This window comes from Vulpes vulpes, chromosome 14 (assembly GCF_048418805.1).
Source record: "Vulpes vulpes isolate BD-2025 chromosome 14, VulVul3, whole genome shotgun sequence".
In the NCBI taxonomy this organism is placed as follows: Eukaryota; Metazoa; Chordata; class Mammalia; order Carnivora; family Canidae; genus Vulpes; species Vulpes vulpes.
The window spans coordinates 42,912,042-42,938,556 of record NC_132793.1 but is presented as its reverse complement, the minus strand read 5'-3'; the positions used below and the strand labels follow the sequence as shown (position 1 = coordinate 42,938,556).

Sequence of the window (26,515 nt, the reverse complement as noted above, 5' to 3'; positions counted from 1 at the left end):
CAGAATGCCTCGGTGCGGCTCCGCAGCGTGTGCCGTCTGGGGCTCCCGGACGAGAGACTCGGCTGCTGGGCGACTCTGGATCCTCTGCGCTCATGGCTCTCCCAAGCAAGGCAGTTATTGTTCCCGGGAACGGAGGCGGGGATGTGGCCACTCACGGCTGGTACGGCTGGGTGAAGAAGGGGCTGGAGCAGGTAAGAGACGCGCCTGGCTGCGCTGGGAGGTCTGGAGCCGGAAGGGACGGAGGACTGAAGTTTGCACGTGTGTCCACCAGCCCCCACCCCGCAACACACTCCCTGCAGCAAAGCCCTCTGTGTTTTCATTCCTCTTCCTGGGCCCTGTCCCAAACTCGAGAGCTAGTGGTCGGAATTTTGGTGGATGAAACAGCCTGGAAGACTTCTCTGAGAGCTCAGTCGTGAGGGTACAAAGCACCACCGCCTAGAGCCCCCTCCGTCTCCCTGCATCTGCTGCTGGTTCAGATTTGCCACGTGCTAGATGATTGTACATCTTGCTGCTCTGCTCCCTGCCTCAGATCGAAAAAAAAAAAAGGGTCAATATGTAATATTTAATATACAAAAACGATGTAACATATGTAAATTATGAAGTATAATAGGAGTACCTGAGGCACCATCACCAAACTAAAATCTGTAACATTAACAATACCTTCGAGGGATCCCTGGGTGGCGCAGCGGTTTGGCGCCTGCCTTTGGCCCAGGGCGCGATCCTGGAGACTCGGGATCGAATCCCACGTCGGGTTCCCGGTGCATGGAGCCTGCTTCTCTCTCTGCCTATGTCTCTGCTTCTCTCTCTCTCACTGTGTGCCTATCATAAATAAATAAAATTAAAAAAAAAAAAAAAAAAAAAACAATACCTTCGAAGCCACATGTATGCCCTTCATCCCATTTCCCTACCATCCTGAACTTTTTTTTCATTTGCTCGCCTTTTAAAAATGAACACACTTTTGCAACTATGTGTGTGTACTTCAAACAGTATAATTTGGCTTCTTTGTGAGCTTTATAAAAGTAATGTCCAACTGTAGTTGTCTTGTTTTTTAACCTTTTCCATAACCAGGCAATAGGACTGCTTTCTGGGTTGCCATGCTCTAGAGCTCTAGAGTACATTTCTAGAATAAAATTCCAGGGTTAGGCCTGAAAACCAAGGCCAGAGCTACAAACCAGAAAGATCAGGGCTGAAGCTGTCCAAGAGGGTAGGATCTCCAACTTTCTGTACCACGTTTCTGTACCATGTTTTACCTCTTCCTAGTGCACAGTCTGACACCAGGTCAGTTTGTCTAGAATGCATTTATTCTGCATTCTGATGCCTCTATAGATATGTGCCTACAGCCTCAAACAGATGTACAAATGCAGATATAGGTCTCTGAATACAGAGACCGACAGAGCTGGCTAGAGAACTACAGACAGAAGGAGTTTATTGGGAGGGATTGTCTATTCATATGTAATCCTATGACACTTAACCAACACTTCATTTCATGGTATAAGCAAATACTTACTGAATTGATAAAGATTGTATCAGGTGTCTCATTTTTTATTAGCAAAGTATTAATTGTAATTAAGCTCTTTATTATAGCTTTTCCCTCCCCCCCATATTATAGATACCTGGTTTCCAGTGTTTGGCTAAAAACATGCCTGACCCAAGTAAGTTTTATTTTTTTTATTTTTATTTTTTTTCATATACACATCTCTATATTTATATATTAGATACAGGCACAGGGGTGGGCAGGGGCACCAGGCTCTCCTCGTGCCCCCAGCTCCACTTCTGTTCACCCACACACAGAGGCAGCAGGGGGTGTTAGATGTGGCAGCTTTGAGGGAGGGGGTTTAGGCCTGGGCCCTGCTCCTCAGGGGGACTAGCCCTGGAGCCTTAGGAATATTCCTTCAGGGAAAACGGGGTGGGGTTTTAATGGGTCAGTGTCCCCCATCCCCCCACCACCCTTCAGTCAGTCCCCGGGCAGCCAGAGCCCTTCCATTCCAGAACTACCAGAGACTGGGATAGCTGGGGTAGACAAGGCAAGCAGCAGAGGGCAATTTACTTTGGGGCCACCTAAGCCCCTCAGGTCCTGGGAGGGGAGGCGGGGCAGAGGGAGCCTTGGCCTGCCTGGAGCAGGAGGCCAGAGCAAAGCCGTGGAAGGTGGCCAGGTGCACCCTCTGCCCCGACCTGGGCCACCAGGGGTCTGGGTGGGGCACAGTGTCCATTTCCTAACAGTCCGGCAGGGGAGGGGCAGGCAGGAGGCAGAGCCAGGCCCGAAGGAAGAGAGGTGTCTGTCCAGACTAGGGGGCTTCCAGCACCCCAGGCTGGAAGCGGGCTGTCTCCTGGAAGATGAGCTCCTTCAGACGCTCCTTGGGTAGATCATCCAGCTCCATGTCGAAAGTGAAAGGCTCCTCAGCCACTGGCTCATCTGTTGGGTCGTAGTACTGCTCCAAGTAGGGATGAGCCAGTGCTTCTTCCACTCCGTTTGTTGGGGTTAAAGGTCAACATCCGGTCTAGCAGGTCAAGGGCTTTGGAGTCTGACTTGGGAAAAAGCTTGGCCCATGCCACCTTGGTCTTGGAGGGCAGAGACTGTAGGTAGTTTCGGGCCTTCATATTGATGATACAGTTCAAGTCCTCCTGGGATGGGGAGCCTAGGATACCTAGAATGTGGTTGAGCTGGTCCAGGTAGTGCTTGCCAGGGAAGATGGGCCGGTTGGAGAGCATCTCAGCCAGAATGCAGCCCACAGACCAGATGTCAATGGACTTGGTGTAGCCCTTAGAGTTAAGCATGATTTCTGGCACCCGGTACCAGCGCGGGGCCACATATTCTGTCAGGAAGCCAGTGTGGTCATGCTCAGGATCGGCAATCCGGGCCAGGCCAAAATCGCAGATCTTAAGGTCGCAAGTGGTGTTGATGAGCAGGTTAGAGGGCTTTAAATCCCGGTGGAGCACATTGGCCCTGTGGATATACTTGAGGCCTCGCAGGATCTGGTAGAGGAAGTAGCAAACATGGTCGTTGCTCAGCTGCTGGCTTTTGAGCAACTTGTATAGGTCTGTCTCCATCAGGTCCTGCACGATGTAGACATCCCTCATGGCGTCCAGGGTGGGTGCCCGCAGAATGTCCCGAATGCCAATGACGTTCTCATGGCGGAAGCGCAGCAAGATCTGGATCTCCCTCAGTGTGCGCTGGCAGTAGGTCTGATGCTCAAAGGGGCTGATTTTCTTGATGGCCACGCGAACCTTGCGCACGTGGTCATAAGCTGGGCTGACCTTGCCGTATGCGCCCTCGCTGATGTAGTGCAGCTCCGTGTAGCGCGGGCCCACGTCGAACGGCTGCCCCTTCACCACCTCCACCTCCCTCGAGACCCCCGGGCCGACCCCATCGGCTCCCCGGGGCTCCCCGCCCCCGCCCCCCTGAGCCGCCGCCTCAGCCATCTCCACTCCTCCCCTCCCGCCTCCCCGCCTCCCCCCGACGGCCCCGCCCGAGGCCCCAAGTAAGTTTTAAATGTGTTTTTAAATAGCCTTATCTTGTTGGGTTTTGATTTCACCGGTTTCCTGATAGAGAACAGGATTATCAAGGTAAAGAGGCCAAGGGGAATATATACCTAAGAATGAATGATGGCAAGTAGTTTGAGGGAAAGAGTATAAACTCAAAAAAATTGTAGAAAATTCTAGTAAGGATCAAGAAAAGCATCTAGGCTTGGTAAAATTGAATTTTCAACTTTGCAAGCAACTTGACTTTCCCTAAGTCAACAGATATTTTCAAGCAAAATTTATGAATGTCTCATGTGAGACAGAGATATGATGAAACTTTATAGCACCTATATGAGATTGGAATATTTCAAAATGTAACACTGCCACTTTTGTTCTGACTATGCCCATGGTTTGTGTCGGGAATTTTCTCTTTGGAAAGAAAGAATATATAGGCATGTGAATTTGAGAATGTTGTCTAGAGTTTTTTTCTTGAGTTTGAAAGTTTACATTAAAGCTTCAGAATTATGTTTTTATTATTACTTCAGTATTTTCTTACAAGAACATGGTGAGAAATAAAAGCAAAACCAGATAGGTAGGTAGAAAGAGAGAGAAACACCAAACTGTAGATTTGAGTCTTTCAAACAGCAACACATGAATCGTTGGCTCTGTTAAAACAGCTCCATCTCCCATTTGGTCCTGCAGTTCCTAACCTGAGAAGTACTGTATAGTCATCAGTTAGAAGGGGGGTGGGGGGACAGCATTAGACAGTAGGACTGTCCCTGTCAAATGATACTGTCTCTTTACCCCAAATCTTAGTTACAGCTCGAGAGAGCCTCTGGCTGCCCTTCATGGAGATGGAGCTGCACTGTGATGAGAAGACTGTCATCATAGGCCACAGTTCTGGGGCCATTGCAGCCATGAGGTGCGATCCTCGCTGATCCCCCTTCCCCACCCCCTGTGTGGGCTCCAAGTGGTTCCAGACCTCATTGCAGTTCCTTGAACATGCCAAGTTCACGTGCCTTAGGCCTGTGTTTGCCGCCGTTCAGCTTGGGATACTCTGTCCTAGATACTTGTATTGCTTTCTTGTCTTTAAGTCTCTACTCGAATGTCTCTTTCCACTGAGGCCTACTCTAATCATTTCCACTGAAGCCGCAACTTCCCTCCATTGGGACTTTTTCAATGACACTGAAACCTCAGTGCCTAGAAGAGTGTTTACCCTACCCGCTCCCCCCCCCCCCCCCCCATCCTTAGGATTCATGGCAGGTTCCTGATGTTCTTGGTTAGAACTTCATGTCTCTCCCTATAGACCTGTAAGGCCTAGAGGATGACTTAAGTGGCTGAATAAGCATATTAGGTTTGGGTTTCTTAAGTATTTGCTAGGCTGGATGACAAAGGAAGTTTTTTTTTTTTTTTTTTTTTAAGATTTTATTTATTCATGACAGAGAGAGAGAGAGAGGCAGAGACACAGGCAGAGGGAGAAGCAGGCTCCATGCAGGGAGCCCGACGTGGGACTCGACGTGGGACTCGATCCCTGGTCACCAGGATCACACCCCAGGCTGAAGGCGGTGCTAAACTGCTGGGCCATCGGGGCTGCCCAGGAATGTAGTTTTTTGTAGCCTCTTGTCCCAATCAGTCACTCATGGTGTCCTATGAATTGCATGTCAGAGAACCTTGCCAGATTCCATAACCTTTCTGCCACACCATTCTAAGCTATGAGATAATGCTTTCCAATGTGGAGCTACAGAATTTCTCAGTACAGTCTTAGTGTTTATAAGCTGCTAGGGGTTGTCTGGAAAATGGAGAAATCCCATTTTACTGAAATTTGTACCAACTCAAGGGCAGATGAGTTTTTCTCAGGCCACTGGCTACCAAAGATGTGGCTTTTTTGTAAAGATCCCTGGAACTTAGCACAGGATCATCCATAGCCTTCTAAAAATTAACTTCTAAAGGTAAGGTAGGCAAGGAGAAAATAGATGCCAAAACTATGACGTATAAGATTGTCAGGGAACAGGATATTGATAGTCACAGAGAACCACCCCCCAGATAATTTACTAATCAAAAGGGGACAATTGCATCTTTACAATGGATATCTGATAGCTATCACTTTTAAGTAAGCACAATCTCACCAATAAAGGGACACTGGCATTGTGCATCTCTGATATGATGGAGTGGGAAGGACACATTGCCTATGTGGTATTCTTGCCCAAAATGTTTAACCTCTGATCACAAGGAAACAAATTCTGTTTAGGGATGATGTATAAGACAACTGGCTTAAACTCTTAAAAAATGTCAATGTCATTTAAAACAAAAAATTTAAAAGTAACTAGAGAGTCCTGAGAACCAAATGCAGTACATGATCTTCAATCTAGGATTGAAAAGCAGTTTTAAAGAACATTCTTGGTACAACGGGGCTAAAATGAATACAGATAGTATTACTGTCTGCATGTTGAATGTACTAGCTCTAATAATGGCACTGTGGATATTTGAGACTACTTTGTTCTTAGGGGATACATTTGTGTAGATATAAAGTGAATGAATCTAGGTGCTTCTTGTTCCCCTAAGGTTTCTGTAGGTTTGAAATTTTTCAAAACAAGTAGTTGGGTAAAAGTTAAGGCCAAAAACAAAATACCAACCCTAAATCTTTCCTGGCACAAAGGCTTCTTGAAACTATTACCACTTCACATCTTTTCCCTAGCCTCGTCTTTGTTCCCTAGAACAAAGTTCCCCTAGAGGGTACTTTCTACAAAAAGGTAGCTGAGTGTCTGCTTGCCAAGCTCTGTACTGCGCACTTTGTGACCAGGGTCACAAGGATCAAGAAGGTTCACAACTGCCTTGAAGGAGCTGAGGGTTTATTGGGGAAGATAGGTATAATATGACACAAATGAGTACTACAGTACAATGTGGAGTGTGTGGCAAAAGAGGTACATTTCCACCCTGGTACAGTAGTTCTTAAAATATGATTAACAGATCACTTGCATTTGTCATATGGGTTGGAAGGGGGCGAGGTCATGCCTTAAAATGCAGATTCTTGGGCTTCCTACCAACCCTCTGAATCAGATGCTCTCTGGGACTGAATCTACAGGTTAACCAACCAAGCGATGCTGATGGATACTGAAGGTAGGTTAATAGGCACATCAAAGAAAATGATTACACTTATGTATTTTTGGAAAAGGTCACCAAAGAGGTTTGGACCACCTTGAAAAATGAGTAGTAGCTCATCAAGTAGCCAAGGGTAAGCCATTAACCATTGGCTTATAGTTCTACAGTTTCCTTACTATTGTTCATATTAAACTAAACAGCTGGGGGATCCACCGCTGGGTGGCTCAGTGGTTTGGCGCCTGCCTTTGGTCCAGGGCGCAGTCCTGGAGTCTTGGGATCAAGTCCCGCGTTGGGCTCCTGGCATGGAGCCTGCTTCTCCCTCTGCCTGTGTCTCTGCCTCTCTCTCTTTATGTCTATCATAAATAAATTTAAAAATACCAAACAAATCTAAAAAAACTTAACAGCTGATAGCACCTGCCTTTTGTAAGATAAATCAGGTATTTTCTGACAGATTTAACATTGTGTTAGCTGACATCATTTCTCTTTCTCCAGGTATGCAGAAACACACCGAGTTTATGCTATTGTGCTAGTGTCTGCATACACCTCCGACTTGGGGGATGAAAATGAGCGGGCCAGTGGTAAGTTTGAAGGCAGAAACCAATACAGAAAAGCCTTTCCTCTAGTCACAGGGCTGCCTGTTCAGATTAAAGAGCACTGGCTTTTGGATAGGCCAAAAACAAACACCTCTTAGTAGCATATGAGAAACATTTACTGCCCTTTAGATAAAAATTAGGTCCTTTGAGAGGTGATATACCACTTCCTAATGAACTTTAGAGGCCTGATTTGATCTGAGCCATGTACTCCCGTTCACAAGTAGCTATGGTATAAAGCTCTACAGATTTGCAAACTAAAGGACTTCTCACACTTAGGCTTTGATTCTTTGTGTCTTCTGCTATGGTCCTTGCTAGATATTTTACAATGGCTAGAATGGAAATGATCCATGGGCAGTAACAGGTCATATATATATATATTTTTTTTTTTTTCCCATAGGATACTTCAACCGTCCCTGGCAGTGGGAGAGGATCAAAGCCAACTGCCCTCACATTGTGCAGTTTGGCTCCACGGATGATCCTTTCCTTCCCTGGAAGGAACAACAAGAAGTGGCTGATAGGCTGGAAGCCAAATTGTACAAATTCACTGACCGTGGCCACTTTCAGAACATGGAGTTTCATGAACTGATTAGTGTGATAAAGTCTATGCTGAAAGTACCAGCATAGAGAGGATGATTTCTGCTATTTTGCATTCCAGTATAGGGGTAGGGCAATTACCAGGTTATTAACAGATAAAAACAATCTGTTATCAGATTAGTGGACACATAAAAACAGATCAAATTAAGTTTTGAAAAACTTAGCTCAATGTTCAAATTAAGTTACAAACAGCATTTCCATTTTCCATAGGATCTATTATCTCACAAACTGCTATGAACAAAAGCAGTATTTTTCCTGTTTGATTTGGGACATAAGGACGGCTTAACTACCTTTGTCCAAAGTGAATAAACAAACGGACTCCAGGTTTCCTGATTCCCAGTCCAGACTAAAACGGAATAGTTTCGTGTATGTTGTAGGAGTGGTACTCTTCTTTGAAAGACACCTTTTCCTATTTTGAGGGGGAAAGAAAATGTGATTAAGGTCTAAGTGTTGGTTTAGAGCTCAAACCATTAGCTATTTTGAGCTGGCCCAGGACATTAAACCCAGACTAGGGCCTCCATCTTTGACACCCTGCCCCAGTCCTTCATGTTGAGGGAGAATGATCCATACAGATCTGAGGCAGGGGTCTACTAGGTCAGACAAGGGACCATAAGCCCAGCCTGTACATATACTTGAGCATAAGGCCAACCAGATGGGTGCTGGACCACAGTGGTGGGGATTAGGGCAACATGGGGAACTCTTGCCCTGTCTAAATTGTTGCCATGTGGGAAGGGGGCAGGTGTTGCCAATTTTATGATTTTTTGAGGAAAAAACTTTATGTGGTGGTTTTTATATTTAAGGACTATACATATGTTTGTATACCCAGTTCCTATGTATAGGAGTTATGTCCAGTACATGTACATATGGATGATATAAGTTGGCAACAACAGTGTAAATAAAAAATTCACAAACAGTGCAAGACACAAAATCCAAACCATTTGTGACTTCTGCCATTAGGATTAACTTATTAGCCAGGTACTTAAAAGATTCTCCGTGAAGCCTGAGAAATGAACATAATGTCAGAGGATGCAATCACAGGAACAATGTAGATGTTGTTACAAAATCTTAAGAATTTTTAAAAAGTCTTTCCGTATCTCAGATTTTGTTCTATAAAGAGTTCTACCTTTAACTTCCACAGTTCTCTTTTAAGCCTCATTTTACAATTTTTCTTCGGATCATAGTCCCTCAAGAAAAAAAAAACAAAACCCACAAAGCTTTATTTCCCAACATTTTTTGGCTATTATGATCCCTAAGTATTGCCTCAAACAACTTTGCAGTGACTTCATACTTGATGTTGCAGAACCTGATGTTTGCTGCAAAGATGTGAATTCCCTGTTTATGTCTAAAGGAGATTCAAAACCATAATTTTAACCTGAAAAGTCTTGGTTTCCAAATATGCTCAAAGAAAAAAGTTAAAGACTCTCAACTTTTAATAGCAATTATCTTTAGGGAATGGCAATTTTAGATATGGTGTGGTGGGATTTTAGATATGTGTGTTTTTATTTTGTACACCTGGGTATTATTTCAATTTGTTATAGTAAACATGTATTACTTTTATAATTAAAAAAATTAAGAGTTGACATGTTAGTGAAAAGCAAATTAGAAAAATCAACTGAATAATAATTTTCTTAAAGAGGTGGTTTAGCAGTGATTTGACCAAGCCTGTAACCAAAGTTTGATTCTATTTGAATTATTTGGAATTAGCCATTGCTGTACTTAATCTTGGCCTTGTTTTCCTAATTCCTTTCTCAAAAAATTACACAGTTATACAAGTAACAGTTAATATTTTGTTGTCTTCTTCTGCCACAGAAAAGCAATGAATATATACGATTGAGAAATAATTTTGATATTCTTCATTCCTATAATTAATGTAGACCTGTATGATTGTTGAGTTGTACTCTCCAATATGGTAGCCAGTAACCACAGGCAGCTATAAAATTAAAAATTTAGTTCATTCACACACTAGCCACATTTCAAGTCTTAACAGCTACAAGTGACTACCTATTGAACAGCAGATACAGAATACTGTCATCATTATAAAAAGTTCATGGGACAGCAGTAGTCTAGGACATGTATTTTTTATTCTTCCCTTACCCACCATGTAATAATGGTTCAAAGTAAAAGTCACTTGACTTGAAATTACAGGACTCATTTACTCAGCTGATCACCATAAAAATCATGGCACCATAAAATTTACTCCTCACTAAACTCAGGAGTTTTATGGAAGAATCCTACATAAACTATCCATTTAAACCTATGAATCATGGTCTCTCGTGATTATTGGACTCCCTATGGACCATTATTATTTTTTAAAAGATTTTGTTTATTTGAGAGAGAAAGATCATGAGTGGCAGCAGGGGAGGGCAGAAGGAGAAGCAGACTCCCTGCTGAGCAGGGAGTCCAAAGTAGGGCTCCATCCCAGGACCTTGGGATCAGACTTGAGCCAAAGGCAGATGTTTAACCGACTAAGCCACCCAGGCGCCCCTTCTAGATCATTGTTAAGCAGAAGAGGGGCCCTGACAGGCTCTAGGGAATATTCTCAGGTAATCAAAATACGTTATACTAAATGGAAATCAACTGTAAGGATTAAGACTTCACACACAATTTGATTTTTTGGTGTCATGAGTCAATGGCCTCATAACTTGTTTTGGTCAAAGTTTACTTCTGGTGGGTAAATACCATTTAACTATATACCAACGGTGCTGTATTTTTTAATTGCTCTCTTTTCTCCTTCAGTTGTTAATATTCAGAATGAAAGACATGCTGTGGGAAAAGCATTTAAAGGGTCTCTCTTCTGGTGAGTCAGGGAACTTTCGTTGTAGCCTTTGGTTTGTACGCTTTAAGCATCAATCTTTGGCTATCGAGACAATGCAAAGTCTGTATTTAATACATGAACTGATTCCTTCTTCCCATCTACCTCCTCCCCAACCCAAGTTCAGTTTTGTCATTAAATAAAACTAGTGCCTCTGTGACGGGCCAGGTCCCAAGAAGGACAGATAATGTTCTTACTATTCCAGCCCTCACTAGGGGTGGAAGAGAAACCCTGAGTAGTTGCAGGCTCCCAGATTCTTTTCTATCTCCTATATATCCAGTACTTGAAATGATCTTTGTTTCAAAGTGCTAGTGTCATCAAACGCTGTTTCTTTCTCTTTTTTTTTAGGATTTTATTTTTTCATGAGAGACACAGGCCGAGGGAGAAGCAGGCTCCCCATGGGGAGCCCAATGCAGGACTCGATCCCCAGACCAAGGATCATGCCCTGAACCAAAGGCAGATGATCAACCACTGATCAACCCAGGCATCCCTTGAATGGTGTTTCTACAGAGCTAGGCACAGACTACATCTGGTTCTTAGTTGGTTAATGAGCTGAGTTTTATTTTACTGATCCCCATTTAGCTCTAAATAACCCTTCTGATGGTTGCCAACTTGGGAGTATCTCCAAACTGGTGTTTGAACTCAGGCCTCAGGAGTAGCTGGCATTGAATTTCCTTCCCTTAGCCCCATGCTTTTGGCCTGGACACAGAAATCATTAAGTGGAGCTACAGAATGAAAATACAACTGAAATCCTAAAAAGCTAACTTCTGTGCAAGAATACATCCAATAACCTAGAATTGAAAGTACTATTAGAACTGAGAACAATTATAATGGCTTTCTGATTAGACCAATTACATGATGATTTTGAAGAGAGTAAGGAAATAAATCTAAGATAAGATAAAAGAGGAGTGGTACCCTGTTGACAATAAAGGGTGAATGAAGGGCAATGGATCATGGGGCAATTCTAGCAAGTAATGCAGTTGAACCACAGAATGAAACTTGGAAGACTTTGACAAAGAAGGATCAATGAAAACATTCTCTTGAGGATGAGAATAATCAGATTTATGCGCTGAAAACATTTTTGACAATAGTCATCATTTGCATTTGAGGGAGGTACAACGGCATAATCCTCTGAAAGAATATTTCTGACATAAAAAGGAATGATAGTGTATGGAAAGGGGTGTTCCACTCTTTCCGCCACTCGTGCCTCTAAGTGCTATTCCTGCCTTACTGCTTTTGATTCTCAATGAAACCACTGAGAAAAGAAAACAAATGGCAATAATGAACCAGATATAAAGTTTCCCAATGAAGACCTTAATAGCTTTAAAATGGGCATTTTAAACTCTAGTCATTATTGTAGTGTTTGGCAAATACGGATTTGGTTGGCTGCTTTTTCCGTGAATCACCAAAAGTCTTGAAAGCTTCAGATGGTGGCCTTCTGGAAGTTCAGAGTATTTTATTTATTGAAGAATGGATTTCACTATTAACCTTACCTGCTTCAAATTCTGTTGGCTACCTTACCAATATAAATTTAGTCTTCATAGATAAAAAAAATTTTTTCATAGCAGCAAGTCTATCCATTATTGTGAAGTTTGCTTTCAAGGAAATTTGATATTCCATGATGAGTTAAATTTTTTGGTCCCAAAGTGACTTCATCTGCAAAATGTCAGTAAAGTTCCTAGTTCTCCGTTAAAATTCGAGCCACTCTGTCATATAAATACAGTTAGATGGTGAAATCTCACCACCTTCATGGCAGTCGTCAAAAACCTTTAAAAAAGAAAAAAAAATTACAATCAAACGAGACTTTTAAAATTATTAAATTATCAGTAAAGTCTTAAATGTCACCTACAACTAAAATTTCTGTTAAAGTGTCCAAGACCAACCATTTTTTAAAGCAATATTTAAAGTAAAATTTTCAAAGCGAAAGACTAGGGCTGTATTTAAGAGCATGCTATCATAGGACTTGCTATGTGATTATAACGTGAGTTAATAAGAGAACTTTCACTGTAGCACTAAGGTGACCTGTTCATCTGCCCACTGGGCTAAATAAAGGCTATCAGCAGGTAACAGGAATACAGGAGAGCAGATCTAGATATATGTTTCACTAATCAAATGTTTCACGTTAGCTACATTTCTTTTTGTAAATGGTGCTAAATAGAATTCCCAATATGCTTCCTGGTTTTTCTAGAAGTTGAAACCAGCATACAGAAAGCTTAGCCATATAGACAAGGGCTGGTACAATGAAATAAAACATACACCAGAAGCCCAAGAATATGCAGTGCCTGCAGCATGCAGCTGGCATGTGTGAACTATGTGGGAACAGATGAATGAAGAGTGCTGGGGGTATGATACAGGGGAAAAAACATCTCTGGGTTTGCATCCTGATTGTTACTTCTAAGCTGTAGCTTCTACACCTTGCTTAGCCTCATGCTTATGCAGAAATAACATCACTAGCTCCAAGGGACAGGAGGAGGATTAAATGAGACCATATAAATCTTCAAGAACATGCCTGGCCTGTGGTAGGTTCTCCACAAATCTTATTTCCCTCCTTACTTAGGTTAAATGATCAGCCCTCATTAAACATGGTCTATTTCAGGGCCTACAGGAAAAAATCACAAATTTCCCTAGCGTGGTTATTGTAAATAAAAATGTAAAGCAAGGACTTGTTCATCAAGGGCCCATCATCAAGGTTACATGGAGGTTTGAGCTGCTCTTGGTCAACTCTGAAAGTCAGAAAATGGGGGTGTGCTTGCTGTTAAGTTAGGTGGCATTTGCACAGTCAGGTATGAAGTGGAGCCACTTTAACTCACCGGGCAGAGTCCACATGGGGCCCGGACCAAACCTGTGGGCGGGATGATTGGATTGACTGCTCTGTACAGTTTCATGTGTCCATCTACACTGCCAACCGTGCCTTCTTTTGCAGCAATGATAGTCATCTCCACTTTCCCATCATAAATGAGTGTATTTAAGATAGTTTCAATGTCCTCCATGGATAACTCTACCTGAAAAGGAGATGCATTAGAAAGGACACAGAAAGCACAAGAAAACATCCTTTTGTAGAGTGTGTAAAGAGTAAAGGGTTCACAGTTCCTCAGTGAAATGACGAAACATCATGCCGGTGAGTAATCAGAAGTGAGGGGTTGAACAGCAGCCCAAGTTAGCACAAATCACAGAAATGCTAGAGACAGAACTCTAACCTCATGCTGAATTTGACACTTTTTTTTTTTTAAGGTTTTGTTTATTAATGAGAGGCAGAGACACAGGCAGAGGGAGAAGCAGGCTCCATGCAGGGAGCCTGATGTGGGACTCAATCCCGGGACCCCGGGATCACGCCCTGAGCCAAAGGCAGAATCACCCAGGCATCCCAACACTTTCTATTTTTCCACTTTCTAAGTGAAATCTAGAAGTCTTATAAAGTAACATTTTTGGGGGCAAGAATTTTATGGGGATTCATAAAATGAGCAGAAAGAATTATTTTAGATATCAAATCGTCCAAATTCCTACTTTTTTATAAATGAGAGACTTGGGGGACAGGAAATGAAGATGACTTGTCTAAGTATTGTTTTTTCTCTGATAATGAAGAGCATCCAGCACGGTGTCTTTATGTATAGGTCTTCAAAAACATATGCTGACAATAGCACTCTCATCTTACAAAGGGACACAATACCAATAAATGACAACTGATGTGATGACTGATGTTTGGCACCTATGTTGAAATGTCTCTGAGAAAGTCAAGACCTTGTCAGAACAGACTTTTGAATCTTGGTAGTGCCATGCATGCCAGGCCTCTGCTCTGCTGCTCTATCCTCCAAGCTTAAGTTCACACAGATCACACAGTGCCTGACGGCATGACAGTCACCTGTCTAAATGGGTTCTGCAGAAGGTTCATAGGTATCACCTGGAAAAGGGGTCTGGGTCAAATATATTTAGAATACATTGTAAACTATATCCCTATGATAAAGAGTAACTTTTAAAAAATAAGATGAAAATTAAAAATTGAGCTCTTACCTTACTGATCCCCAATTCACAAATGTACTTCCACACTTCATGTGATGAGGCAAATGAACTATTTCTTTGTATCATTGGATTCTGTTTGCTTTCTCGAGCTGTTTCTGCCTTTTAGGGTAGAAATATATCTCAATAAGAACACTAGCATTTTCTGAACACAGTTTATATAGTGTGAAATCAACAGCAGAATATATTGTTTAGTGAAAATTACTGGTTTGAGTATTTTCATGTCCTATGAAATATGATATACAAGATTAAACATTCTTTATGAAGTAACTTAAAAAAAAAATTTTGCAGTGATGTTTCCTTAATTATGCCTCACCTTGGTTTGTAGGAATTTAAAACACTGTTGGTTAAGCACCTCTACAAATTCTGATTCAAAATCCTGGTCACTGTACCAGGCTCCACCAGTCACAGACCGGTCCGGCTGCAGGTTATAAAGCATATATACTTTCTTTTTTGAGGCCTAGGAAAAAACATTAACAGCAGATGTGGTTATAAGATAAACATGTCTTGCAGAGGCACCTGGGTGGCTCAGTCAGTTAAATGTTCGACTCTTGGTCTCAGGGTTGTGAGTTCAAGCCCTGCGTCTAGCTCCTTGCTGGGTGTGGAGCCTGCTAAGAGTCTCCTTCTCTCCCTCTGCCCCTCCCCTACCCCTGGCGCACATGCACACTCTTTCTGTAAAAATAAATTTAAAAACCTTAAAGAAAAAAAAAGGTAACCAAGTCTTTCAAAACTAAGATTTAAAGAAACCCTCAAAACTTTATATATATATATATATTTTTTACTTTCTTTTGAGCTGGGGTGGGTGAGGGGCAAGGAGATGGGGAGGAAGAGACTCTTAACCAGTGCCACACCCAGCATGGAACCTGACTCTGGGCTCTATCTCACAACTCTGACATCATGACCTGAGCTGAGATCAAGACTCATATGCTTATGTGACTGAGCCACCCAGGCACCCCTCAAACCTTTTATTTTAGAGCAGTTTTAGATTTACACAATTACTGTAAAGATGGTACATTTACCTTGTGCTTAGTTTCCCCTCTTAACATGTTACATTAGTAGGTTGCATTTATTACAGTTAATGAACTAATATTGATATATCATTTTTTTTTTTTTTTGATATATCATTATTAACTAAAGTCTACACTTCATTGACGTTTCTTTAGTTTATCCCTAATATCCTTTTTCTGGTTCAAGAACCTATTCAGGATACCATATTACACTTACTTGTCCTGTTCCATTGGCAGACTCTCCTTGCTTTTGATAACTTGCCAGTACTGAGGATGACTGGTCAGGTATTCTATTGGATATCTCTTGTCTGGGACCTGCCTGACGTTTTTCTCATGACTACTCTAGGAGAAAGACCACGGAGAAGTGTCCTTCTCATCACATCCTGTCAAGGGCATTCGATCATCACCAAGTGATAACTGATCACCATTGATAAATAAGACTTCTCAGTATTGAGGTTAACCTTGATCAGATGGCTTGAAGTAGTGCTTCTCCGTTTTCTCTATCATAAACTGACATTTTTTCCCTAGTCTTTCCATATGTGGAAGGACATCACCATGCTCAGCCCACACTTAAGGAGTGGGAGTTATATTCCACTTCTTTGAGGGTAGAGTGTCCATCCACCTAAATTACCTAGAGTTCTTCTGCACAGGAAGTTTGTCTATTTTGCCTCAATCTACTCGTGGGAAGATGTCATTTATTTATTTTTTAAAAGATCTTTTAAATTTACTTTTGACAGAGAGAGAAAGAGAGAGCAAGCAAAGGGAGGAACAAGAGCAAGTAGACTCCTCACTGAGTGTGGAGTATGATGCAGGGCTCAATCTCATGACCCTGAGTGGAAATTGGCCTGACTAAGCCACCCCAGCTAACTCTTTGTGTCTCACCCACTGAAAAGCTAAAACTACTATACTCTTTACTAAGGAATTTTTGGAATCATTTATTTATTTAAACATTTCCATATGGACTCATGAGTATTTATTTTATACTGGGCTATAATCTAATACTACTTTAGTTTGAAAACTTGAAAACAGGGATCCCTGGATGGCGCAGCGGTTTGGCGCCTGCCTTTGGCCCAGGGCGCGATCCTGGAGACCCGGGATCGAATCCCACGTCGGGCTCCCGGTGCATGAAGCCTGCTTCTCCCTCTGCCTATGTCTCTGCCTCTCTCTCTCTCTCTCTGTGAGTGACTATCATAAATAAATAAAAAAAAAAAAAGAAAACTCGAAAACATCATGTGAATAAAAAAAGCCTAATATAAAAGACCATATATTGTATGACAGTTTATATGGAATGTCCAGAATACGTAGATCTATAGAGACAGAAACTACATCAGGGCCTACGGGCAGAAGGCTGGGGAGTGACTCCTAGTGGGGTCACATTTCAGAGGTGATGAAAATGTCCTAGAATTAGAATAGTGTGATGGTTGCATGTCTCTGTCAGTATACTAAAAACTGCCAAACTATACGATTGAAACAGATGAATTTTATGGTATGTCAGTTATCTCAATAAAGCTGTTATTAAAAATAAAGATGGAGATGAAAGATTGGCAAAGTGAAGCTAGGTGTTCAGTGTGTGGGGATTCATTATTTTTTCTATTTTTGTATATATTTGAAATTATCCATTAAAAATGCAGAGGGTAGATAATATTCTAATAGGGAGGGGGGATGCCTGGGTGGTGCAGCTGGAAGCATCAGCTATTGATTTTGGCTCAGGTAATGATCTAAGAGTTGTGAGACTGAGCCTTGCATTGGGGTCCATGTCCAGAATGGAGTCGGCTTGAGATTCTCTCCCTCTGCCCCTCCCTGTGCTTGTGCTCTCTCTCTCTCTCTCTAAATATAAATAAAACCTTTATTTATTTTTAAGGATTTTATTTATTTATTGATGAGAGACACACAGAGAGAGGCAGAGACATAGGCAGAGGGAGAAGCAGGCTCCCTCTGGGAAGCCTGATGTGGGACTTGATCCCAAGACCCCAGGATCACAAACTGAGTCAAAGGCAGATGTTCAACCATGAGCCACCCAGGTACCCCTTAATAAATCTTTAAAATAAATAAATAAAGGAGTGTTAAGGCAAAAATATCATTTGATAAATGAATATCAAAATCTTATTTGCTGAAATCCGCATTCAAACAAACTAGTTTTGGGATCTCTGGGTGGCACAGCGGTTTAGCGCCTGCCTTTGGCCCAGGGCGCGATCCTGGAGACCCGGGATCGAATCCCATGTCGGGCTCCCGGTGCATGGAGCCTGCTTCTCCCTCTGCCTGTGTCTCTGCCTCTCTCTCTCTCTGTGTGTGACTATCATAAATTTAAAAAAAAAAAAAATTTAAATAAAAATAAAAAAAAAAACAAACTTTAGTTTAGGGGAATCTCAGCTCCTCTGCCACCTAGGTTAATGGGGTCAGCAGCTGGTGTCCCTGATGGATCCAGCTCTCAATGGAAATCCCTGAAGGAGGTAATAGGGGTGGGATAGGATGAGGAGGAGAAATACTATGTACTAGAAGAGACACTCTATCAGGGCAGAGATCTTTCCCTGACTTGTTCACTAATGTATCCCAAACACCCAAACAGTGCCTGGCACAGAGCAAACACACAATAGATATTTGTTGAATGAGTAATCTAATATGCTAGAATGAAGTAAACTAACTTACACGCTGAAAATCCATGAAAAATGTTCATGATTCCAAAAATTCTTTACTGAAGAATACAGTAGTTTTACCTTTTCAAGGGGGTAAGACACAAAGAATTAACCAGGCAGTGATAAATGTAAGTAACATTCAATATAAACTAAATTTTTAAAAATCTTTTTGACTAGTAGTTTTAAATCATGACATAGCCTAAAGAACAGTAAGATCTTGAAACATACTTGGAGCAATACACATACAGTGAACACTCGGGGGAAGGAAAGAGAAAAATACTCACTGCCACAGACTTAACAGCTTTGATAAGCTTTTTACTTTCCAAATTCTTTAGAATTTTGTTAATTTCTGTTAATGGCAAGTTACTTTTGTATCGGATATCTCTGCTCCATATTCCTGTAAGAAAGTAAAGTAAAATGAGTTCAACGCCATAGGATTTGTGTTTGCAGTCCACGTGCCAAAACTAGCAAATTATGTATACTATTCCTAGGGCATAGTTATAGGAAAAACAGTGACTTAGAGGTAAGAATCTCAGATAACAATAAAAGTATGCAAAATGATAAAGAAGTTATGCGCTATGTCTTCTAACCAGAAATTTCTTGGAATCCTAGTGTGGCACCTTTTTAAAAACATATGAAAAAGATACTTTTTAATGGAGAAAAATCTTGAATGTTACTGAATTAACTTATTGTCTCTTCCACCCCCTCCTATACCCCAAATTCTGTTTCCTATTATTTATACTTCAGATTGTATTTAGATTATAACTTAAGTTTGGGCCAAGGTCAGCTATCACCGCCAACAGAGTGCAAAAAACTGCATGTGAACATGTGTGTGCATATATACCCATTATTTATACACTATATTTAGGAGATGAAAAAAGGAAGATTGCAATTCTCACAGCCACTAAAAGCCCTTTACAAGAAGGTGGGATTTCAAGGAAGGGTTGTATGTGGAATTTTATAGAAAATGTGTTACCTTAAAAAAAAATTTTTTAAAATAAATAAATAAATAAATAAATAAAAAAGAAAAAGAAAATGTGTTACCTTATTTTCTTCCCAGCACAGAGGCATAATGTGATAGGAAGATATATTTTTTTAAAATAGAGAATGGCTTTTGTCATGTCTATTTTAAAAATATTAAACACCTAAAAATACAAGAATGATATGATTTCAAATTATATCATTGTTGATACATTGTTGAAATTATCATTGGACTCAGATCCTAAACTCTAGGATTAACAGCAATTTAGATATAGTTCCGTAAGGGGATAGAGAAAAACTGAACAGTTGCTGAGGGACCTCTGTCAGACACTGCCACACTGCACTGGACATCCCTCTGGTTTTTGCAAAAACTAGAGAGATGGATTATCCACAATTTACAGATAAGATGAAGTTAAAGAAATGAAGGCCACCAAAGAAAGTGAGGATTGAAAAAAAAAAAACAACAACAAAAAAAAACCCTTAAGTTTTAGCTGATTTATTTTGAATAGATAATACATTTCCACAGTTCAGAATTCAGAAGTTTCTTTCCATCCTGGCCCCCAGCCATCTAGCCCCTGCCTGCGTTGAGGCAACAGTAACGGCATCACACCTGGGTGTCCTGCAAGCATACGTAGATTATATATTTCTACTTCCCTTTCTTTTAACATACATGGAAGCATCCTCTACATATGGATCTGTATCCTGGGAAGCCAGAACTCAGTTCCTATTTCTGGTCTTAAAGATGATGACTTTTTCTACTTCTTCCTTTACCTGCTTACCTTTATTTCCTGCATCCTCTATGATTTGATATACTAGTTTTTCTTGGTTATCTGATCCTTTCATTTTACTGCAGGGGAATAAAGTAGAATTAAAAAGACAAAGAGATACAGGATAATCTAATAATCTACATAATTACTTTAATGAATTAGCAGACAAAGTCATCACATTGACTTATTTACCAAAAGAAGGGCTTACCTTAAAAAGAATGAGACAGGGCTGTATGTACCAGAATGAAAAGATGTCCAAGATATAGTAAGTGAAAAAAACAAGTTGCAAAACAGTATGGATAGCATGATCCCATTTTTGTTAAAAAAAAAAAAAAAAAAGAAAAAAAAAGAAAAGAGATTATATATAGTATATAAATATATAATCATTTCTATATATTTATATATATACCTAGAAGAAAGGACATATACCAAATTATTAAGAGCAGTTATCTCTGAGAAATGGAACTCATGATAAGAGGTGGGGATGGTATGCAGGACAGGTTTACATTATGCAATTCTATGTTGACTTTTTCCCAAAAAAACATAGGTTACATTTGTAATAATTAAAGTTTCTTACAATAAAAAAATTAGGTGCTTACCCAGCATTCTGAGAATCCTTTATTCTATACAGAAGGCCTGTATTGCTCCTTAAGAGATCCAACTGACCCTAAAGTTTGTTTTTTTTTAATAGAAAATAACAATGAATTATCTTGGAGATACTTCAAATCAACCACAAATGTTCACGTATTCTTTAAAATTTTACACAAACCAAAATATCCTACCCCACAAAATTATTTGTTAGTTCCTCACTCGAGACTTAAGTTTTTACCTACATATCACATGTAATATATTTTTGAAACCATAGCTCTTTAGATTGTCATTTTCCAAAATATAAATACTTAACAATTTCTTATATGCTATACCCTAGCTTAGTTATATGATCAATGCATAAAGAATTCTGAACAGCTTTAGAATAATAAATAAAAATCTATATTTGAATTCAAATAAATTCAACAACTATATAATATAAACTTAAAAATGAAAATATAATTTATATAAAGATTTCAAATGAAGAATAACATGCATAAATATTTTATAACATGATACAGTAAAATTTGCCAAGTTAATAGTAACATTTACTGATTTGTGTTATTTCTATTATATTACATGACAATTAGGCAGGAATGTCAAGCAATGAATAAAAGATGCAGTAGATTTGGTTTTATATAGCAAAAGTAAAGAAATCATGTCTGACATGCTTTTGAAATCCCTTGGGTCTGAACTTGGGAGCACTCAGGTGGCTGTACCACCAGACTTCTGGCTCTTTGGGGAACTCATGGCTAAAGGAGCCCCCATTCTCATCAGTTAAGACTGGGCTGACACAGGACTTGGAAACAGGTTTACATATGAATGAACAGCAATTGTCCCTGGACCCCACTAAGTAGCAAAATCAAACCACAAAGTTCCATTTGTAGGTTGTTTAATTCAGCCTATGAACGTTTACCGAACATCCGTACTGTGTGATATATGACTGGGGGGGAGACGAACATGAATTCTAAAAGAGAATCACACATGTAATTTCAACTATCTTGAACACACACAGGGATAGTAGGAATGGAAATGAAGAGGAAAATTTGAGAGCTGTTTAAGAACTAAAATCAGCACCACTTTGTGATTCATGGATACTTATTCCCTTAAAATTCATTATACCTCCATCACTGCTTATATCCTATAGACAACAGGACTGGCAGTAGAAGGGGCTGTAGAGGTGGAAAAAGAGAGGATGTTTTCAGACAGAAAGCAAAGGGCTGAAAGGGCAGTCAGAGGACAAAAACAGTTTCCACTGCCACAACCTCCAGCATCCATTCCACTATCCTTCCTGGAACCAAGTCCTTCACCAAGGTGAAATGATTAGAATTCATCAACAGTACTAAAACAGAGGTTAGCAATCTGGCCCATTGCTTGTTTTTATAAAGTTTTTTTTTTTTTTTAAAGAAGTAAATTTTTTTTAGATTTTTAAAATTTATTCATGAGAGACACACAGAGAGAGAGAGAGAGAGAGAGAGAAGCAGAGACACAGGCAGAGAGAAGCAGGCTCCATGCAGGGAGCCCGATGCGGGACTCGATCCTGGTTCTCCAGGATCAGGCCCTGGGCTGAAGGCAGCGCTAAACTGCTGAGCCACCCGGGCTGTCCTTGTTTTTATAAAGTTTTACTGGAATGCAACAATGCTCATTTCTTAATGTATGGTCCATGGCTACTTTCCTGCAGAGTTGGGTACCTGCAACAGAAACTACAAGACCTGCAAAGCCTAAAATGCATACTATCTGGCACTTTATTTTCAAAGGGCAGCCCGGCTGGCTCAGCAGTTTAGCGCCGCCTTCAGCCCAGAGCGTGATCCTGGAGACCTGGGATCGAGTCCCACGTCGGGCTCCTTGCATGGAGCCTGCTTCTCCCTCTGCCTGTGTCTCTGTGTCTCTCTCTCTCTGTGTGTCTCTCATGAATAGTTAAAATCTTAAAAAAAAAAAAAAAAAAAAAAAAGAAAAGAAAAAAGATAACTTTTTGAGTCACTGAGCTAGAAGATTTAAGGGAGTAGTTCACCTGTCCTCAAATTTCCACGAGTCCTTAGTATAGAAATCTTTTACCCAGTTTCTACTACAACCAAACTGAAATGCTTTCAAGACATGGGAACTTTGATGTAGGGGAAATGGAAGAAGAAATGCTTTCAAGACATGGGAACTTTGATGTAGGGGAAATGGAAGAAGAAACAAGTAGATTTAGAGGATGGGGTGCCACAAGGTGAGGTATTTTTGCACCGTGGAGGAGAATGATGTTAGGGCCCCAGGAGAAGAGAAGAGGTAACAGGAGGTAGAAGGACTTCACTGAAAAACCCCACTGTAGTGTTACGGCACTTACTCCTGCCTCCTGAAATGCTCAGAGTGAAATTGTGGCGAGTGAAACCCTAATAAATTGTGATAGCTGGCAGAGGGCACATTTCATAGGGAAAGGTCCAGCACTGGCAGCAGGAAGCAAACAGAACGTGAGAGCAGATTAGCCCCATGTGCCCTGTGTACATGATGACAATTAGGTTAACAAATACAATAATTAAAATACATTTATTTTATTCATCATTTATTTATTTTTGGGATTTGAGAGAGAGAGAGAGAGAGAAAGCGCAGACGTGGGGAGAGTGCAGAAGGAGAGGGACAAAGAAAATCACAGGCCGACTCTCCGCTGAGCACAAAGCCACAGGGGTCTCAATCCCACAACCCAGAGATCATGACCTGAGTGGAAACCAAGAGTCAGATGCTTAACCGACTGCACCACCCAGGTGCCCCTCATTCATCTTGTAAAAATGATGTGTGTAATTATTTTTTTCCTCAGTTCAGGCAGTCTGAGCTGTTTCCTGGCTTGAAGTCTTAACCTAAGACAATTCTGAATGGTTTCACAACTACATAATCGGAAGTAATGACAATTATAGCACATAAATATATGAACTAGCTGAATTTGCCTTACCATGGATAGCAGTCTATTGATGGCAACTGCCCGCTGCTGGGCTTCTATATGAGGCATTTCATTCTGAATTACTTGGTCTGTAATTCCATGAGGGAACTGATGACATAATTCTATAATCCTAGGAACAAAGGTAAAATGGTATTATTCATGTTTTTACCTATTTCAAGAGACAGTGGGGGAAAAATACAAGCAGAACAGTTTGAAATTGTGCCTTTTTTCACATTGGGAAGATAATTTTTTTTTTTTTTTTTTTTTTAAGGGGAGGTAAAAAGGGAAGGGCAGAGGAAGAGAGAATCCTAAGCAGGCTCCATGCCCAGTGCAGAGCCCAATGCAGGGCTCAATCTCACAACACTGAGATCATGACCTGAGCTGAAACCAAGAGTCACATGCTTATCCTACTGAGCTACCCACGTACCCCATGCTAAAATAAAATAATCTGGGTTTCTGTGATGGTTGTGAATGAAAGCATGTTAGAAACTGTGCAAGACAAAGTATATGTTTACACTATAACTATTATTTCAGAGGAGCACTTCTTAAAAATATTTTATTTATTATTCACGAGAGACAGAGAGAGGCAGACGTGGGCAGAGGGGGAAGCAGGCTCCCTGCTGGAAGCCCGGTGAGGGACTCGACTCCAGGATGGCAGGATCAGGACCTGAGCTGAAGACAGATGCTCAACCAATGAGCCACCAGGTGCCCTTAAGAGGAGCATTTCTTTTCTCTGCTATTATGAACCTTAAATTAGAACAAAAGTCAAATGAAAATACGGAAAAAATATTAAAGTTGAGGGTTCAATGTTCTCAGATGGAACAAGTATGACAAAATTAATATTCAGTGCATTGGGCAGCCGTAAGTCTGCAAAGAGGAGGCAAATCAGACACGTCTGGTAAGAAGGCAACATTCGTTACGACAACTCACCATAATTGGAGCTTGCTTTTAGAATTATCTCTACCAAACAAAAATAAGCCCTTGTCATAGGATCATTACACGTGTTTCCAAAAGTCTGAGAAAGTTACGGTCTTTCGAAACTATGTGATAACCTAAAAATATCAGTGCACGGATAGCGAATATAAAATTAGGAGAGGCTTTGGGCGACCTAGAGTCTTGACTTAAGTATTGCACGGAAACGTTTTGATGTTTCTTCAAGAATCACAAAGCGCCCCCTCACTTGGCCCACGTGTTCTGCCGTGGGAGTTCTCGATCCTGAGTCAGAATATGCAGCTACAGATACTACGGGGAATATGCCGGTGGTCTGGGCCGAGTCACCCCCCTGCGGAGGGAAGCACATCCTCACAGCCCCCGACGGCGCCGGGCAAGGAGATACAGAGAGTCACAAACTGTCCAACTCGCTGGGAACTCCTCCCGAGGTCCGCGTTCCGGGGCTGGGAGGCGGGTTCCAAGCCCCGCCACGCCCTTGGTGCGCGCGCCGGGATCTGCCGAGGGTCCTCGGAGCAGGGTCCGGCCGCCCCAACGACGGGCCGCCCGCGGGGCTCGGGAGCAGGGAGGCGAGCCTCGCTCGCTGATTTACCTGTTTTCTACTTCGACCGGATCCGCGTCGGGCGGCTGCACTTTCACTTTCACCTCGGCCATGACTGCCTCCTTCCGGGCCCTGCGAGAAGACACGCCCGGGGTCGGCAGCCCGGGACAGCCCGCCGGGAAGCTGAGGGCGCGGCGCCGGCTCGCGCAGGGGCCTTCGCTGTCACGTGGCGCCGGCCCTTACTCGCTCCGTCGGCGTCGGCGTCGGCTTGAGGCGGCCAAGCCGCGCCTGATCGCCTCCTCCGCCCGCGCCCTTACGCTTTATCCCCGTTCGTTGACTGTCCGTGCCTGTCGGACAGACGAGCCTGGCTCCCTCCCTCTGGTGTCGGGACGCCACCCCCGAGCACTTCCCGGTCCCGTGAAGGCGTATTCTCGGAGGCCGGCAGGGAAGCCTCGGGAGGCGCTCGAGGCCGGTGCCCGCGGGCCTGGCGGCAGGGGCGGAGCTGGTTGCTAGGAAGTCGGCTTCCGCCAATCACCTGCCTGGCTCTCGTGGGCGGGGCCCCGCTCGCGGCGTCTGTGGAAACCCGGGCGGCGGCCGACGCGAGGGCGAGAGGCGGTGAAAGGTGGGCTCCCTGCCCGGGCGCCGGGCGGTACCTCGGGGTCGCGGCGGCCGGGGGGTAGGGAGGAAGGGGGGGGAGAAGGACCTCCAGGGACCTCCGTCACTCCAACCGACAGGAAGCGGGCGTCCCTATTTGCCCCCGATGGGCCGGGACAGGGACCCAGGGGTTCCGGAACCGGGCGGCGAGGGGCAGTACCGACGGCAGAGGGTGAGGGGTTAGCGGTGCACTGACCCCTCACTGCCCTCTGGGCCTAGCACGTCGGTCTGCTTCTTGATCCTCTTCGCTACAGGCCCAGTGGCCGCCCCTCCCAAGGGTAGCGCCTAATTGCGACGCGTATTCTTCCCCTGTATTTTTAAAATTTTTATTTTGGACTGATTTTTCAACTACTTTAATTTTAACTGCCTCTTAAAGGAAAAAAATGAGGAACAAACAGCGCCTTCTTCTCCCCTGCCTCTCTCTTCCCTGAGTCCAGCCATCCTTCCGTAGACGCTATTGCTCTAAATATCGGTATCTGCAATTTAAATTTTTTTTTTTTTTTTTTTTTTTTTATGATAGAGAGAGAGAGAGAGAGAGAGAGAGGCAGAGACACAGGCAGAGGGAGAAGCAGGCTCCATGCACCGGGAGCCCGACGTGGGATTCGATCCCGGGTCTCCAGGATCGCGCCCTGGGCCAAAGGCAGGCGCCAAACCGCTGCGCCACCCAGGGATCCCTCTGCAATTTAAATTCTTAATCTCTGCCCTGGAATTATCTAAATCAGGCATTGAATCCACTTGCTAAATTTAGTTTCCAGCTTTAGGGAATGTAATCTGTGACAAAATTCAAACCACAAATTATTCAGAGCAGTATTATTTAGAATTGCACCAACCGAAATTAAAAAGAAACTAGTGATAGCCCAAATGCCCAACCACAAACAAAATGATAAATAAGATTATGTAAGTATGTGGAA

General features: G+C 42.2%; 3 protein-coding genes and 1 pseudogene across 23 annotated transcripts in view; 2 read left to right on the top strand and 2 right to left on the bottom strand.

The window, feature by feature from the left end:
- Nucleotides 1–14,854, top strand: RBBP9 (RB binding protein 9, serine hydrolase). Its single transcript, XM_026002355.2, has 6 exons — nt 1–191; nt 1,610–1,652; nt 4,276–4,381; nt 7,051–7,136; nt 7,549–10,542; nt 10,906–14,854. The coding sequence occupies exons 1-5, from the start codon at nt 93–95 to the stop codon at nt 7,773–7,775; spliced, it is 561 nt and encodes a 186-aa protein (XP_025858140.1). The 5' UTR covers nt 1–92; the 3' UTR covers nt 7,776–10,542; nt 10,906–14,854.
- On the bottom strand, nt 2,142–3,420 carry LOC112922657 (mitogen-activated protein kinase 3 pseudogene; annotated as a pseudogene).
- On the bottom strand, nt 11,598–25,123 carry POLR3F (RNA polymerase III subunit F). Of its 2 annotated transcripts, XM_026002353.2 has the most exons (10): nt 25,002–25,123; nt 23,474–23,591; nt 20,559–20,626; nt 20,168–20,188; nt 19,972–20,039; nt 18,496–18,608; nt 14,888–15,031; nt 14,566–14,673; nt 13,368–13,559; nt 11,598–12,324 (listed from the first exon to the last, which is right to left on the bottom strand). In XM_026002353.2, the coding sequence occupies exons 1-10, from the start codon at nt 25,061–25,063 to the stop codon at nt 12,247–12,249; spliced, it is 972 nt and encodes a 323-aa protein (XP_025858138.1). In that variant the 5' UTR covers nt 25,064–25,123; the 3' UTR covers nt 11,598–12,246. The 2 variants fall into 2 exon arrangements, with proteins under 2 accessions (XP_025858138.1, XP_025858139.1); XM_026002354.2 differs by lacking the exon at nt 20,168–20,188.
- Nucleotides 25,124–25,416: 293 nt separating this feature from the next.
- The window catches only part of DZANK1 (double zinc ribbon and ankyrin repeat domains 1), a 66,696-nt gene continuing 65,597 nt past the window's right edge, over nt 25,417–26,515 (top strand). For 10 of the 20 annotated variants that reach the window (XM_072736488.1, XM_072736478.1, XM_072736485.1 and 7 more), the window contains exon 1: nt 25,417–25,572. The gene's annotated coding sequence lies outside the window, so the exon portion shown is untranslated. The remainder of the gene's footprint in view (nt 25,573–26,515) is intronic. The other 10 variants (XM_072736483.1, XM_072736490.1, XM_072736489.1 and 7 more) reach the window with 5 other exon arrangements.

Bases quoted from the DNA above. Each gene is read 5' to 3' on its own strand.
- RBBP9 (XM_026002355.2), top strand. From the start codon at position 93: ATGGCTCTCCCAAGCAAGGCAGTTATTGTTCCCGGGAACGGAGGCGGG. The intron at 1,653-4,275 runs GTAAGTTTTATT...CCCAAATCTTAG, and splicing joins TAAAAACATGCCTGACCCAA to TTACAGCTCGAGAGAGCCTC. The intron at 4,382-7,050 runs GTGCGATCCTCG...CTCTTTCTCCAG, and splicing joins GGGGCCATTGCAGCCATGAG to GTATGCAGAAACACACCGAG.
- POLR3F (XM_026002353.2), bottom strand. From the start codon at position 25,063: ATGGCCGAGGTGAAAGTGAAAGTGCAGCCGCCCGACGCGGATCCGGTC. The intron at 20,040-20,167 runs GTAAGCCCTTCT...ATTCCCCTGCAG, and splicing joins CCTGTCTCATTCTTTTTAAG to TAAAATGAAAGGATCAGATA. The intron at 15,032-18,495 runs GTGAGTATTTTT...GTTTTTTCCTAG, and splicing joins AAGCTGTTAAGTCTGTGGCA to GCCTCAAAAAAGAAAGTATA.